The sequence below is a fragment of the Alexandromys fortis genome, unplaced genomic scaffold, assembly GCF_014885135.2.
Source record: "Alexandromys fortis isolate MF-2015 unplaced genomic scaffold, M_Fortis_MF-2015_v1.1 scaffold_11, whole genome shotgun sequence".
In the NCBI taxonomy this organism is placed as follows: Eukaryota; Metazoa; Chordata; class Mammalia; order Rodentia; family Cricetidae; genus Alexandromys; species Alexandromys fortis.
The window spans coordinates 4,802,511-4,817,764 of NW_026067912.1; the positions used below are offsets into that span (position 1 = coordinate 4,802,511).

The 15,254-nt window shown below is 36.7% G+C and overlaps 1 protein-coding gene across 2 annotated transcripts; it reads left to right on the forward strand.

Moving 5' to 3' along the window:
• The first annotated feature begins 808 nt into the window (after positions 1-808).
• On the forward strand, positions 809-14,827 carry Gabra6 (gamma-aminobutyric acid type A receptor subunit alpha6). Of its 2 annotated transcripts, none has more exons than XM_050138625.1 (9): positions 809-846; positions 1,040-1,158; positions 1,739-1,806; positions 3,777-3,997; positions 4,077-4,159; positions 4,423-4,566; positions 4,951-5,103; positions 5,931-6,190; positions 14,529-14,827. In XM_050138625.1, exons 1-9 carry the CDS (start codon positions 809-811, stop codon positions 14,802-14,804), a joined length of 1,362 nt encoding a protein of 453 aa, XP_049994582.1. In that variant the 3' UTR covers positions 14,805-14,827. The 2 variants fall into 2 exon arrangements, with proteins under 2 accessions (XP_049994582.1, XP_049994583.1); XM_050138626.1 differs by having other exon boundaries at positions 3,807-3,997.
• Positions 14,828-15,254: the final 427 nt, after the last annotated feature.

Consider the following 15,254-nt stretch of genomic DNA (forward strand, 5'->3'; position numbering starts at 1 on the left):
GAATCCATACAGTTCCAGAACTTGAACATTTTAAAGGTGACTTGGCTTTGCATCATCCTCTAAAGATCAGATCCATCAGTGAAATAGCTGTGAATGCTTAATTTATTACAATTTGTAGATTTTGGATAGGTTTTGTTGTCGCTGTTTGTTTTTATTGTTTTTTTTGTTTTTAACTATTAAAATAGCAAAAGCAGTTCTCTCACTATTAATTGGTTACCCATGGGACAATGTTTTAGTACAGGGAAGTCTATAGTCTGCAGAGTCAATGAAAATCAAAAAGAGAATCCAGGAAATGCCATAATATTTGAATTTTCTTTCAGAGCTTTGTAGGAATCCTTCTGTGAACCATAGAAATAATAAATGCTGAGCCCATTGGAACATAATCTCAATCAGCAAGATGCCACTGCTTTCCAGATTTCCTCACAGGCTATGCTAATTCCATGCCAAAACTAGCAATGAATTTCTTCCTTTTAATCTCCCCTAATGCCTTAGTTAATTATTGTCATTGTTCCGACTCTCCATTTCTCAGCTGAACCAGTCAGAGGAGGCTGGATATCTGCAGGACTTAATCTAGGACTACAAACGACCCTACTCCATCTGAAAAGGCAAAAATAAGACAAAAAGAATAAAAGGAATTACCAACAATTTCCTGGCAACCCCTTAATCTACTGGATTGCTGACTGGACATAGACCGGGATGAGGGATATGAAGGGTCTGGAAGATTTCTCAAGTTGATTGTCACAGGAAAGCTGGCTGAGGGGAGGAGGAAGCAGGAAGACAGTTACCTGGCATCTCAGTGAGCCATAGGATGGTGGTGTTTCTTCCCTGGCTGTCCATTATTCTATGGTAAGAATTTTTCTGATTTTCCTCCATTTTTATCTTAGAGGAAAGGGTATATGGACTGGGTGAATTTTAAATTGCACAGTGAATGTAAATAGGGGTGGTGTGTCTGGTATTGAGGATGGGGTAAACCAGCACCCATGAAACAATGTATTTTCTCTGAGGCCAAGTGTGAGAACTTTTGACTCTCCACTGTCAGGCTAGAAAACGCAAAAGCTCAACTTGAAGATGAAGGCAATTTCTACTCGGAAAATGTCAGTCGTATTCTTGACAACTTGCTGGAAGGCTATGACAACCGTCTGCGACCAGGATTTGGAGGTAAGACACTGCATTGCAGTTAGATGAAATACTTGAACTTTTATTTCATTCCACTTTTGTAACCCTTCTGAGATCCAGAGGATTCAGAAGGAAGGAAGTGGTAGAGGGAGGGTACGAAGAGTTCATGTGTGGATTACTATCCCTTTCTCACTACTTCCTCAGTCAGTGACCTTATGTAAGTTATTTGAATGCTATAATCCTCACTGTCCTAAACAGAGGTATTTGTGTGTATGGACCTCATTGACTCACAGGGTTATGGAAAAATAGAAAGAGTTTTTCCAGGTGTGCTACTTTTCTGGTTATTTGTCCTTTGACAGCAATCAATACCAATGTTTTTTTTTTTTTTAATCATCATTAGTAGCAGTATTAACTATTAATAGGGCACACTGATTTTGACATCTTCCATCCCTTAAGACTTTCCCAATGTGAATAAAATGACTTTAAAATAATTGTAGGTTTTCAAAGTTTAAAAACTGAAGGCTGTCCTTTAACTTTCAGATATGTGAAAGGTTGTGTGGAGTAACTAAAGTCTAGTAACAGCACACATGTTAATAGCCCCAACCTGCTTGACTTTTGGTAGGTGCTGTCACAGAAGTCAAAACAGACATCTATGTGACCAGCTTTGGGCCTGTGTCCGATGTGGAGATGGTAAGTACATTGGGCACTCATATTTAGGAAGGAGAACTACAACTTAAGACTAATGATAACAGGTATTGTCATTCATCTCAGCACACACGGTGCGTATTTCCATTGGAAAGGCAAAGAAACTAGAGCAAATGATTGACTCTGCTTGGACTCTTGAAGATGAGTTAGTTTTAATATTATAGTCTCTCTTCCATTCACTTATTATATAATGACTAGTCCTACAAAGAGAAGAGTTTCTCCATTTTATGAGGTCCAGGCAAAATTATTCTTTTTATTTTAAAACTTCTTGCCATGTAAGAGTAGACTGATAAGGAAAACGCTGAGGTACACATATCATTTGTTATGCACCATCACCGGTGCATTTTATCCAAACAGTGAAAGAGTCACTTGGATAGGTTCATGCTTTCCACCTTGTCCATTGCGGATGCATCAGTGGGAGTTCTGGAGACTCTGTTCCAGGTACAGATGGCTGTAGGATTCGTAAGAGGGTATTTATGGAAAGTGGCAAGGAAAGCCCGGAGTTGTTTTTTGAACAAAGTGTATCATATACCTTCCTGGTTTTCAAATGGTATTTATTCTCACAAAGCTAAAATACAAGCAGCAAGACAGAAACTGTCATAAATGTCTTCAAAGAAGGATGCCATTATCTTTTCTTGGGAAAATTGTAATTATGTATAAAAGTTGCTGGTGACTTCTTGTCCTACTTTAGAACTGATATGAAAAGAATAAAGAAGCAAAGGAATAAAAAGTGAATAAAAAGCAAAGGAAAGGGGAGCTAGATAGACAGGACAAGGGAGGATAGAAAACAGAATGAGGGAGGAAGAGAAAAGGGGAGAAGAGAAGGAAGATACAGATGAGGGGCAGAGAGTGGGCAAGAGATCTTATCAAGAAATAAAAATCATAAGACTTGAAAAAGGAGAGTCAGTACTGGATACTTGTTATTTTAGAATATTTTTTTTCCTTCAAGTTCTGCTTAGTTTCCAAAAACCAATTATTATAAACACTTGGAACTGCATCACTCTAGTCTGGGTTTACTTTACTTTCATTTTGTCATTGTGTCTCTTCTTAGAGTACTTTTGTGTATTAGAATACTTATGTTGCATAGTTTGTGATTGTATAGATATATTCTGTGTGGAAATTTGTTTTTAAAATTTAGTCACTATCTATAGAAATAAGCATCATAAAGTGGGAAGAAATTATTGGCAATGCTTCAACATAGTGGCAAGGTATTTGTTGTTGACTTCTGTGATAGCCTCATAATTTTCTTTTCAAAATTAACATTATCCCATAAAGCCATGGTTTAAAAATCAAAATTGTGGAATTTACATTAAATATTCTATATTCTGTTTAAAATAATCTTGCTTTAATCTGCTTGTATATTCTCTGAGAACAACATCAGAAATCCATGGTATGCAGTCTTAATTTACTAATCAATGAAGGTTTGTATTGTTGGGATTGTACTGCAAGGAAGTATTGTCCTCTGAACCGACTGTAAAGGTGAATGAGATGCTGGAAGAATTGCTAAACTAGCTTAAGGGAAGGTAGGACATCCAGCAAGAAATCTGAACTATAGATATTTTCATGTGTTTTTCTTTCAAGTTAAGGAGGATTACAGAGAAAAGATCGAGGTTGAAAAGTTGGCTGACTGGGTAGATATGAAGGAAAAATGTTGAGCAGATTAAGGATGGAGAAGGAGTTTGGCCCAGTATGTCTGTTTTATAATATTACAGACCTTGCGAGTCTGAGAAAAATAAGGATTCACCCAAATCTGTTTAGTATTGAAAACCCTTTACTGGGTATAATCAATATCATTGATTCTAAAAATCAATATAGATTACCAAATTATTCAGCTTCATTATGAAATTATTGGTATATACTTTCTTGAGTAAATTTAGAATTACATATAAATAATGAATAAACTATTTCACAAGACATGCTCCACTTTGTGTGAATATTTGTTTTTTTTCTCTTAGGAGTATACAATGGATGTTTTCTTCCGCCAGACTTGGACGGATGAGAGGTTGAAGTTTAGGGGTCCTGCTGAGATTCTGAGCTTAAATAACTTGATGGTCAGTAAGATCTGGACGCCTGACACTTTTTTCAGGAACGGGAAAAAGTCAATTGCTCACAACATGACCACCCCTAACAAGCTCTTCCGATTAATGCAGAACGGAACAATCCTGTACACCATGAGGTGAGTTGTCCATTTATTTCTGCTACCTTGAGGATGCATCCTCCATAGTAACCAGATGTACACATTTCAATGTCTCCAGGCTTACTATCAATGCTGATTGTCCCATGAGGCTGGTTAACTTCCCTATGGATGGACACGCTTGCCCACTCAAGTTTGGAAGCTGTAAGTTACACAAAGTTTCTGGAAGTCAAATAGATCACTAGAAATATGTATTCATTTGNATATATATATATTTTTAGGAAACTCTCAGTGTGAGTTCAGGAGTATGCTGTCTGTCAATATTAGAAGTTTCCGTTAATGAGATGTTTAAAAAAGCAACAAAATGAGTTTCCTTCTCCATAGCTAATGCAGGTAATGTTGTTTTTAATGAAGCAAAGTTAACCAGCTATATTTAGTGTTTTGTGTCATTTGTTTAAAATATACAGACGCTTACCCAAAAAGTGAAATCATATACACATGGAAAAAAGGGCCGCTTTACTCGGTAGAAGTCCCAGAGGAATCCTCCAGCCTCCTCCAGTATGATTTGATTGGGCAAACAGTTTCTAGTGAGACAATTAAGTCTAACACAGGTAAGAATATTTTAAAAAATCCTGTAATACAACTCCAGTGTATGTTTTCAAAGTATCAAGTATTTTATCTCATTAATATTAGATGTAACAGACTTAATTTATTATTTTGAAGTAATAGCTTCAAAATTGTTTGCAACTGGGTAAAAAGGAATATTTGTGTAGTCTTGAAATGATTTTTCTTTGTGTGAATAAATGACATAAGGTTTACCAACAAACCGATATTTCTCTTTGCATCTGATCAAGTAGTATTTTTATATATTTTTAAATCATGACTTCACTTGTTTTCTTTCAGACCATGTTAACTTAAACACTTGCGAGTTTTAAATCCACTGCATTCATTTCTCTGTCGACAACAACCCTACTAATGAGCGTGTCTTCCAACAGGTGAATACGTAATCATGACAGTCTACTTCCACTTACAAAGGAAGATGGGCTACTTCATGATCCAGATATACACTCCGTGCATTATGACGGTCATTCTCTCTCAGGTGTCCTTCTGGATTAATAAGGAGTCGGTCCCAGCAAGAACCGTCTTTGGTAGGCCTCACACTTTGCGTTCTATTTTCACTTCAACGCCTGTACTTTTGTGGTGAATATTGACAACTGTGTGTTCTCTCAGTACACGGAAGAAACAGAGTCACATATGTCACAGAGACATATGTCACATAAAGTGACTCTTGTCTTTTTGTAAGTCGTGTGCCGAAGCAGCAAAATATTGTCCCTTCAGCAATTCTGGCTCTTTTCTATAACTAAAGTGTGTCTGAGTTAGCAGTGCTCAGCGTGAAGGAGAAGCCTGACCAGAAGGTGGTGGCACATGTTTTAATCCTAGTACTTGGGAGGTAGAGGATCTCTGTGAGTTTCAGGCCTGGTTTTACAGTTTTACTGAGTTCCAAGACAGACAGAGCTGTTACACAGAGAAAGAGAGAAAAAGAGAGAGAGAGAGAGAGAGAGAGAGAGAGAGAGAGAGAGAGAGAGAGAGAGAGAGAGAGAGAGAGAGAGAACCTAATGCGTCCGGGAAAATTGGTTAATACTGTAAATCCACTCATATCTCACTTTCACTGGGATGAATAAAATGAAGTTGCTAACTCGAAGATTCCACGCTTTTTAAATACCAGCACCCAGCACACGGGAAGCAGAAGCAGGGAGAGCTCTGTGAGTTCTAGACCAGCCTGGTCTACAGTGCAAGTTCCAGGACAGGCTCCAAAGCAAAAGAGAAACCATGTCTGCCAAACACTCCTCCCCCTCTTAAAAAAATCGCTAGGGGGTGGCCAATGAGGGAGTCTTCTTACTAACCAGCCCTTATTTTGAATCTCGTTACAAGGTTACTGATGCTAAATACCGCTCTTCTTTTTTTCTCGTTGCAGGAATCACCACTGTTTTAACCATGACCACCTTAAGCATCAGTGCCCGGCACTCCCTGCCCAAAGTGTCCTATGCAACCGCCATGGATTGGTTCATAGCAGTGTGCTTTGCTTTTGTCTTTTCTGCTCTCATTGAGTTCGCAGCTGTCAACTACTTCACCAATCTCCAGTCACAGAAGGCTGAAAGAAAGGCGCAGACTCCAGCTCCGCCCCCTGTGGCTATATCAAAAGCCACTGAACCACGGGAAGCTGAGATTGTCGTGGTAATTGTTCCCTCTTCTACTACTGTTAGCCAGCAGATAGAGGAAGCGAGATCAATCAGTGACAGCATACAAACAGTCCGAAACAGGATTTGTTGAAAATAAATTATATAACCAGAGTTGCTTCCCGCTTCCCAGGGTGATGAAGCTGAAGAAAAGCCTCCGTTGATCTTTGCTCTAAAGTTTTGATATTCTTTCATCATCCTTACTTGTGCTGGCAGACTCTAGGCTCTCAAAGGAGACTAGAAAATTCTGCTTAGCCTTTAGAAGTTTCCTTTGAACAGGCTCCCTTATAGTGACTAGGGAAAATAAAGTTTTGCTTTTTTTTTTTTTTAAAAAAAAAAAAAGGTTCTAATGAGGCTCTCAGAGTCTGAAGGAAATAAGACAACTCCTGCAGCATGAGTGGTTTTGTGAGTAAATCTATAGACCACGTTATTTTGTCAGGGGAGAAGGTAAATAGTGAATATAGGCTCTCTGAATGAATGTATGACCCATATATCTGATTTCCATGATCACATTTTCATGAGTGTATCAAGTACATGCGTGTCAGTGAGCTCATGTTCAAAGGCTTATTATTTACTGAGAAATGTTCATAAACTTTCTTTAAATGTGCTATATGCAAGCCTTTGTCTCTAAAGTTTATTGGAATCAGAGATAAACGATATATCCCTATTTAAAGGGTCATAAACATACTTCCCAAATTTATTCTCATTTGTGAATAAGTTTTTACCCTTTTTTAAAAAATAGATTAGCAAATTGATTGACAAGCATGCATTTTTCTATTAATACAAACATCAGACGTCTCCAAAGTCTTCTTTTGACCTGTGTACAATTATATGTAGAAAGAAAATATATGAATGCAGATATAATAGGAAAGTATTTATAACAAAAATATGCTTTAGGCTTAGTCTGACATGCATGCAAAACATTTTTCAGGCAAGTTAAGTTTTAATTGTTTAAAAATATATTTTACTTGGGAAAAATAAATTCTATTGTATGCATACACATATAATCTACATCCTCTAAAATTTATATTTGAATTTAGCATATATCTTTAAAGAATTATTTATCAGAATTCAAAACTGTTTAAAAGGGGGTCATTGGAAAGGAAGAAGCTGAATTAATACACAGTGTGGAGCTTACATCTAGTCTTTGCAGATAAAGTGGAACAAAGCTTGGTCATTTTCCTGAGTCATTTCCCCAGCTTCCATCTTGCTAAGTTTTTTTTTTTCCAAGAGAAGATAGTAAAGTCTAAGTTTGAGAAATAGAGCAGGAAAGAAAGTTAAACTCATCAGAAATAGGATAAATAAAAAGCAATTAAAATTATTTTTAATATACTCATCAATTTAATGCTGGATTAAATTGGGGGAAAATGCCAAATCCTTTTTATTTTTACAATATACACTAAAAGAGGCAGGGCGCATAATTTCAAATCTTTGGAGAAGACTTAGCGCTATCAATAACTTAGGCTATTATTTTAAAGGTATAAGCAATTAAATGGTAGAATGTCAGATCCCAGGTATTCATATATAAACTGTCTTCTGTAACGCTAAAACAGTAGCATGATGAGTTGGTCCTATTAAAAAATGCATTCAAATACCCTCAGAAAAAATTCTATAGCAACTTCCATTTGTCCTTATGAAAAGTTCCATTTTCATGAAGCTTGCACTACTTAAAATATTTGAAAATAACAAATAGGATTTATTTCTTTTTTTGTTTCTGAAAGGCTAAAGTGTAAAAATAAAAAAAAAACTAACCAAACCAAAAATATACACTCCAAAGGTATCAAAAATAAATACATATGATTATGTAGAACATTTATATTTCATTTGTTCATGGTGAAACTCAGCAAGTGGCTTTATAGACTTGAGAAGAACAAACACAAATTGCACATTGGCTATTTATGTTATACAATGGTATATTATGATTGCAAGGTCAGTTTATTTTTTCCCAAATACCATGACATTTAAAAATGCCTATTCAGTTATAACCAGCACCTTATTTTAAGGAGCTGGGCATTGTAACTTCGGATTACTATGGTGAAGGTGAAATACATTAATTGGCTTGCTTCCTTCTTACTTTAAAGGTCTAGGCCCTCTTTGTCATGCTCTTGAGTATGAACGCTCTCTATACCCACCACTTGTTCCCTCTATTAGCACATTTCCCGATATGGCATGTGTTCCTTACAAGAGATGTGACAGTTCTTGTGAATCTGCATGGAAAATCTGCATATAAAATTAACCAAAAATGTCATTAGCAAGGACATACAGTAACTGTATATTAATTGCTTCTTTATGCATTGTTTGTCACCCACCTGATGAGGGACTTTGGTAAAATTTTCTTACCTTGAGGATATGTAAAGTTTTTTTATATGGAGTGTCATCATAGGGTCTTTCCTTGAACGGAACTTCTTGTGCAGCAAGAAGAGAGAGCCAATGGGAGACATGAGTCCATGAGCATTTGTGATAAAGGCTGTAGCTAGAAATCCAGGGCCGCCTGAAAATATCTATGTGAAAATGTCTAACTCATTTGGAGGAGTGTGCATTTTTAGAAGAGTGATTTCAAAGATGAAAAGAGAAAGATGATCTTGGCATGGGTACAAGACCTAAGATAATTGCTAGGAACCTGGACACAGAGAGGAATATAAAACTATTCTTTCTGCCTTTCCTTTCAAGGTGAAGCTATATGCCATGCCCTGAACACGCTATAGCCAACTATGCCCAGAGATGTGAAGAACGGAATGCCAAAAGTTCCCTCTGCTGTTCCAAATTTTCCTAAGATTTCTTTGAATTACAGCATAGAAATAAGGGTTAAATTAAGATTACAAGATCTAAGAAGCAGAAAGCCCTAGGTTTCCCTTCCCCATGATTGTTCCATCCTATAAATTATGCAGAGACAGCAGTGGATTAGGTGAAATGTCATTTGTTAACATTTTGCCAAGCAGTTTATCAAATCCCCACCCAGTTTTTCAGTCCGTACCATTCAAACACAAGCCTAGATTCCTTAATAGCACTGGTGCACCAGATGGATGTCAACAGAGATTTCTCAGAGGACCTTCTGAAATCCTCTATGATATCAATAATACTTGGTCCAACACAAACTTTTTTAAAAAAATTATCAGTACAGTTCTAATTTTGCCATAATATTAACATAATGTTCTTGAGCACAGTTTTTAAATACTGTTTGTTTAGTGTTTTGTTTGTTTTTGAATTTGTATTATTTTGATGAATTCATTGACCAGTTCTATAAATAATTATTTTGTGCATTGAGGAGTGGAACCTGATTAGATTATTTCTATTAAGAGATGTATTTGGGGCTTTGAGAGATCGCTCATTGGTTAAGAGTACTAGCTGCTCTTACCGAGGATCCAGGCTCGGTTCCCAGCACTGACATGGTGGCTCATAACTACCTGTTATTCCAGTTCCAGGGGAATCAATGTTGTTTTCTGGCCTCCTCAGCTACCAGGCATGGCATGCACATGGTTCCCAGACATATGTGCAGGCAGAAAACTCATAGAAATAAAATAAAAATTCAAAAATAAAAATAATTCTAAGAGATTACATATTTTGGCCACCTTATTTAAAATAATAGGCTAAAACAAATTATTTCCTTAATGTCTTCCTTATCCCTACACCAAATAACTGAGTATGATCTTGAATGCTCTAACTAAGGCACCTTTGCAATATAATGATACTTAAAACAAAGAGGTGGGCTAAAAATACCCAGAGCAGGATGGTACTCACCAGCAGGGGAGCCCAGGAAAATTTCAAAACCACAGGTGTTCCACTCAAAACCCTGACAGCCCCAAGCTGAGTTCTCATCTGGACTCTGACAAAAGCCTATTTTACCATCAACCTGAGCTCCCTTACAATAGAGCAGGTGGGGTCTGATGCTAACCTGTAGCTTAAAGGGTTTGCAAAAATTGCTTTCTTTTCATTTCAGAAATGTAATGTTTTTTTTTCTCCTAAATTGGCACCTACTATCTTCTGGCTGCCAATTTTTAACTGCCTATCCAGTGTACAATATTAAATACAGAGCTCCTGCATTTTCTTTAGAATATTGCATTTGCTTCTACAAGAACCCCCACACCACCCCTACCTCCACCACCTCCCATTCGTTACCCCCTGTCCAGTCACTGCTGGGCAGGGAACAAGCAGGATTCTAAAACAGCTATTCTAAAACTATTCTCCTAGTAGGCATTTGACAGTATCTACATATTGTAACAAGTTGTGGTGATTATGCTATTAGTACCTCATAAAAAAGAGGTCTTGATATTGACCAATAATATGGAAGACAGTCTTTATCCAGAAAATATTACCCAACCTAAAATGTTCGTATTTCAGAGTCTGAGAAACCCTGAGTAATGCTGGCAGGATGCATAGAGTAAAAACTACTAAAAGTGAAATTTCTAGCACCTGAAAAGGGTCTAAGTGAATTTTTTTTATTACATTTTACTTTTTAAGTATAAAATAAGTTTAATATGACATTAAAGGTATTTTCAATGATAAAGTAAAATTATTCATGTCAGTTTCCTCATAGTGCTCATCAATTCCTGAAAAATATTTACATTTTTATTCATATGTTGATTAAACATTAAGTTTTGAAAATGTACTATGTTCCATGTGCTGGATAGGCACTCTTTCTTGTTCCTGTTTTGTTGTATAAGACAGGGTTTCCGTCTAACAGTCCTGGTTAATCAATCTGGAACTCACTCTATAGATTGGACTCCTTGAACTCCCAGAGATCCGCCTACCACTGCCTTCTAAGTGCTGGGATTAAAGGTGTGTGCCACCACCACCTTGCTGGCAAGGCACACTTGCTTGAACATAATGTGTCATGTTTCATTAAGATGTCATGGCATGAAAGAAGGGGAGACTAAATAGAAGTAGTTAATTCTAGAAAAAAACAAAAACAAAAAACTACAGGAGCTCTAAAGAGTCCAGAAAAGTGTATGAAGGTGTTATCATTGGTGATGGCAGTGATGCATGAGCTTTCTATGCAACAGGGGAACATAATTCCCAGCAAAAAAGAACTTTAGTTCAAGAAAATGCTAAGAATGAGCAGCAGACACATACTGCAGATAATTGAAAAGATAGAGCTAAGATTTGCTAAGCAAATATTTGTAAGCAACCACAGAATATATTTTGTCCAAGTTCATATAAAAGAGGAAAATACGCATGAGGAGAGGTGTAATAATACCTACATTGAAGATGAAAACTGAGGCTTAGTTAGAGTTGGAGCCTTCGATATTGATGGTACAGCTAAGCCATATCACAAGTAAGTAGGAGATGTGGGATTGTAACATGGGGTTTAGGCTCCTGTCTCATCTCCTCAGATGTTCCACAGAGCTTGGTGCAGAAGTGATGAATGGGCTCCTAGTCCCAGGCTAATGTTATTTTACTAGTTTTCAATCATACTTGTTATCTCTCAACTAAGGTCACTGGACAATGTCTGACAATTTGGAGATGATAAGATATTCAGAAAGAGCTTTTTTACTCTAAGTCATTAAAGATGATGGGAGGAAAAGGAATTTTATTGTGTATTATATTTTACAGTCATATTTTCAGTCTCAATGAATGAGACAGATCTGACCTCCTTCTGCCTGAAATAGAAAGAAAGGCAAGTTTCAGTCAGGTAGTATATGATGTTCAGATGAGTCTGGAGAGAAAGTCTCTGAGGATTTGCCCTTCTCCACTCCATCATGATCTTAGGAATTTTACTAGGGCAAAGGATTTTAGTGTTCACATGTACGGAAAGAGAATGGCTTTTATGAATCTATGGATATTTTTTGAGAATGAAATGGTGACATTTTATGCTCTCAGGTACATGGTAATTTAATAACATTTTAATGTGCAAAATAGAATTAGCTAATCAAGTGGGAGACTGAGAAACATGGTATAAAACACTAAGGAAACAGTGCCAATTTTATCCCGTAAGATCTAGTGCATGATATATGAAGATAAAAATATTGTTGCTCTGGTATAAAGCGCAGTCTAATAACCACAGGGATTTAGTTCTCAGTATTACTTAGTTTTAATAGATAATGCCACTCTTTTATGGCAAGAATCAGAAAGTAGGTCTTTACATTTTTATATTCTCTTTTCCTTGTTTAATTCTGTAAATTAATAGAAAAGACTTATCTAATTCTGTAAAAATGCCAACCTTAGTACCAGGCAAATAGATAAGGCACTCTTCATATGGAAATCACTGAAATTATATAAAATCAGATTCACTTTTTTATTTTTATGAAGAAACAGATATTTCCATGGTTTCTAAAAATCATAGTGGGCTTTGATTCTGTAAAATGACAGCTGTTATTAAGAGAATCAGAAACTTCCATGGTGAGTCAAACAATGAAGATGAGAATAAAGAGAAAAATCAAATTAAGTCAAAAAGATTCTTTAAGTTGATGTTCCTATAGCCCAAATGTCATCAAACCAGCTGGCCACTGTTGTCTTGTGGATAAGCCAACACAGGAGAGGTGGCTGTCTCATTCCTTGGCTGCAGGGTTTCTGGCTTTAGCTACAGGGGTCTGACCATGAGGAACATAGTATGCCATTCTGCTAAGTGGTGATTTTTGTTGCCAGGGAAGAAACAAGGCCATTTTACAAGATTGAGGGGGAATGTTAAGCAAGTATTTGAAGGTAAAGAGCCAGTAAAACATTGTTATAATATGTAGACAGGAAACGGCAGGAAACAACAGAAACATGCCCGGACTCCAACAACATGGAAGGATTTAACATCAGACAGAGCCAAAGTCTCTGAACTAGGCTCAATAGTTTAGAGCAGAGATAAAAATGGGTTGCTATGACACAGCATGAAATTGGAGCTTTAGTAGAAGTACAATCATAAACAGCATGCCCCCACTTTTTTGATCTCAACTTTCACAAATGTTTATTGATGCACTTAATATCTCATTTAAAACTCATGTGTCTTATGGTTTTAGTATGAATGGAAACTCAGGAATAGAGAACCTGGGACAGCATTCAGGTTAGTGTGTGAATCATTTGGAATTATTTCAAAGGAAGAGAGACCAGTCAAGGAGAGTTCATTGGGACAGTGAAGGCTTTCTGTGTCCAACTACTAGGCTTAATTATATATATTAATATATTTCAGGATAAAAACATTCTCCTACTTGATTTAAAGTTTTTAAGCTGGTTTGAGGGACATTGGCTAATTCTTCTTTTCTTAAACTTCATCTGGTTCAGAGTCCTAAGTGTGAGAATATGAAGATTTAGGCTAGAACTTTTTAGAAGGCTATTAACAGTGAACAAACTAAGATTTTCTTGTGGTAATTCTCCACATGTTTTAAACTGAATGCACCTTCCAGACACACGCATACATGTATGTATGAGTGTATGCGCGCGTGCGCACACACACATACACACACACGAGAGACAAAGAGAGACACAGAGAGAGACAGAGAGAGTGAGAGAAGAGACTTAATTATATAGCTTAGAGGTGATGTGGGATTAATGTGTTTTATTACCATTGGTCAATAAAGAAGCTACTTTGACCAATAACAGGACAGAAAATAGCTAGGTGGAAAAACTAAACTGAATGCAGGGAGAAAGAAGGCAGAGTCAGGTAGATGTCATATAGCCACACAAGAAGCAAAATGTGAGGTAACAAACCACAAGCCTTGTGGTAAAATATAAAATAATAGGAATGTATAAAATTTAATATGGAAGACCTAGTTAGGGATATGCCTGAGCTGTTGGCCAAACAGTGTTGCAATTAATATTGTTTCTGTCTATTTGGTTCCAGGTGGCCAGGAAAAGAAAGAACAGTCTCTTTTTATATAGAGGCTTAAATATAATTTTGTGAGCTGTATCAACTTTTCTTAATTACATAATTCTCTATACAATAGCTCAAGCATACTTAATGTTTGGCATTTAATGTTGACATATTCAATTTTAGGATGTCAGATTGAAGCACACTACTGTTTTTGAAGTGAGGATGGAAGTACACGACTCAGCGGAAGAATACTTGCCTGGAACATATGATATCTTGAGTATAATTTCCAGACAGCTCGAAACTGAAAAAGAAAATTGTAGCCACCTTCAGTTTTTGCTTGAGGGCCTGATGTATTGCTTAGTGATAGAGACATTTAAACTCTAGCACCAGAAACACACACACACACACACATACACATTCAGTAAAAGCTTTGTATGTAAGTGCCATAACTCTTAGAAAGATGATAATATAACATGCTCTTACAAATTTGCTAATACTTTACCACACATAGTTAATTTATGTGTGCGTGGTGAGAGTCATGACTGTCTAAACAAGGGACTTCTGCTTTTTTGTTATGTTGACAATCTTTATTTTTCTTCCTCAGTATTCTGACTCCAAATACCACCTGAAGAAGAGGATCAGCTCCCTGACTTTGCCGATCATTCCATCTTCTGAGGCCAGCAAAGTCCTTAGTAGAACGCCTATCTTACAATCAACACCAGTCACTCCCCCACCACGCTTACCAGCTGTTGGGGGCTCCAGTAAAATAGACCAGTATTCTCGAATCCTCTTCCCAGTAGCATTTGCAGGATTCAACCTTGTGTACTGGATAGTTTACCTTTCCAAAGACACAATGGAAGTGAGCGGTAGTGTTGAATAGTTTGTAGCCAGGACAACCTGGATGCTGCAGTTTCTCATTTTCCTCACTGAAGGCAACACAAATTATTGAGTTGTGTATAGATATTCTCCTTTCAGATATGAAGTGAAAGCTGAATACCTGTAATTCATATGTGGAATAAGCATGTATGGGCCCAAAACAAAGATGTTGCTCTTCAAAATTGAATTAGAAGGCTACTGAAAATATGATTTTTCTATACAATAAAATAATTAATAATAGTAATGTATTCAGATAAGGTAGATTCATGGTGAGTTCGCCAGCCTTTATTCTCATTGGTCAATATTTTTAATTGTCACTCTGAATAACATTTTCCACAAGGCAGACAAACTCAAACATGCTAAAGCTTGCCTTAAATTTGTTTATTTTGGCTTAGTTTCTAGTCTAAATATTTATTGGTATATTTACTCAGCATGCTGGAGGCTTTTATGGTTT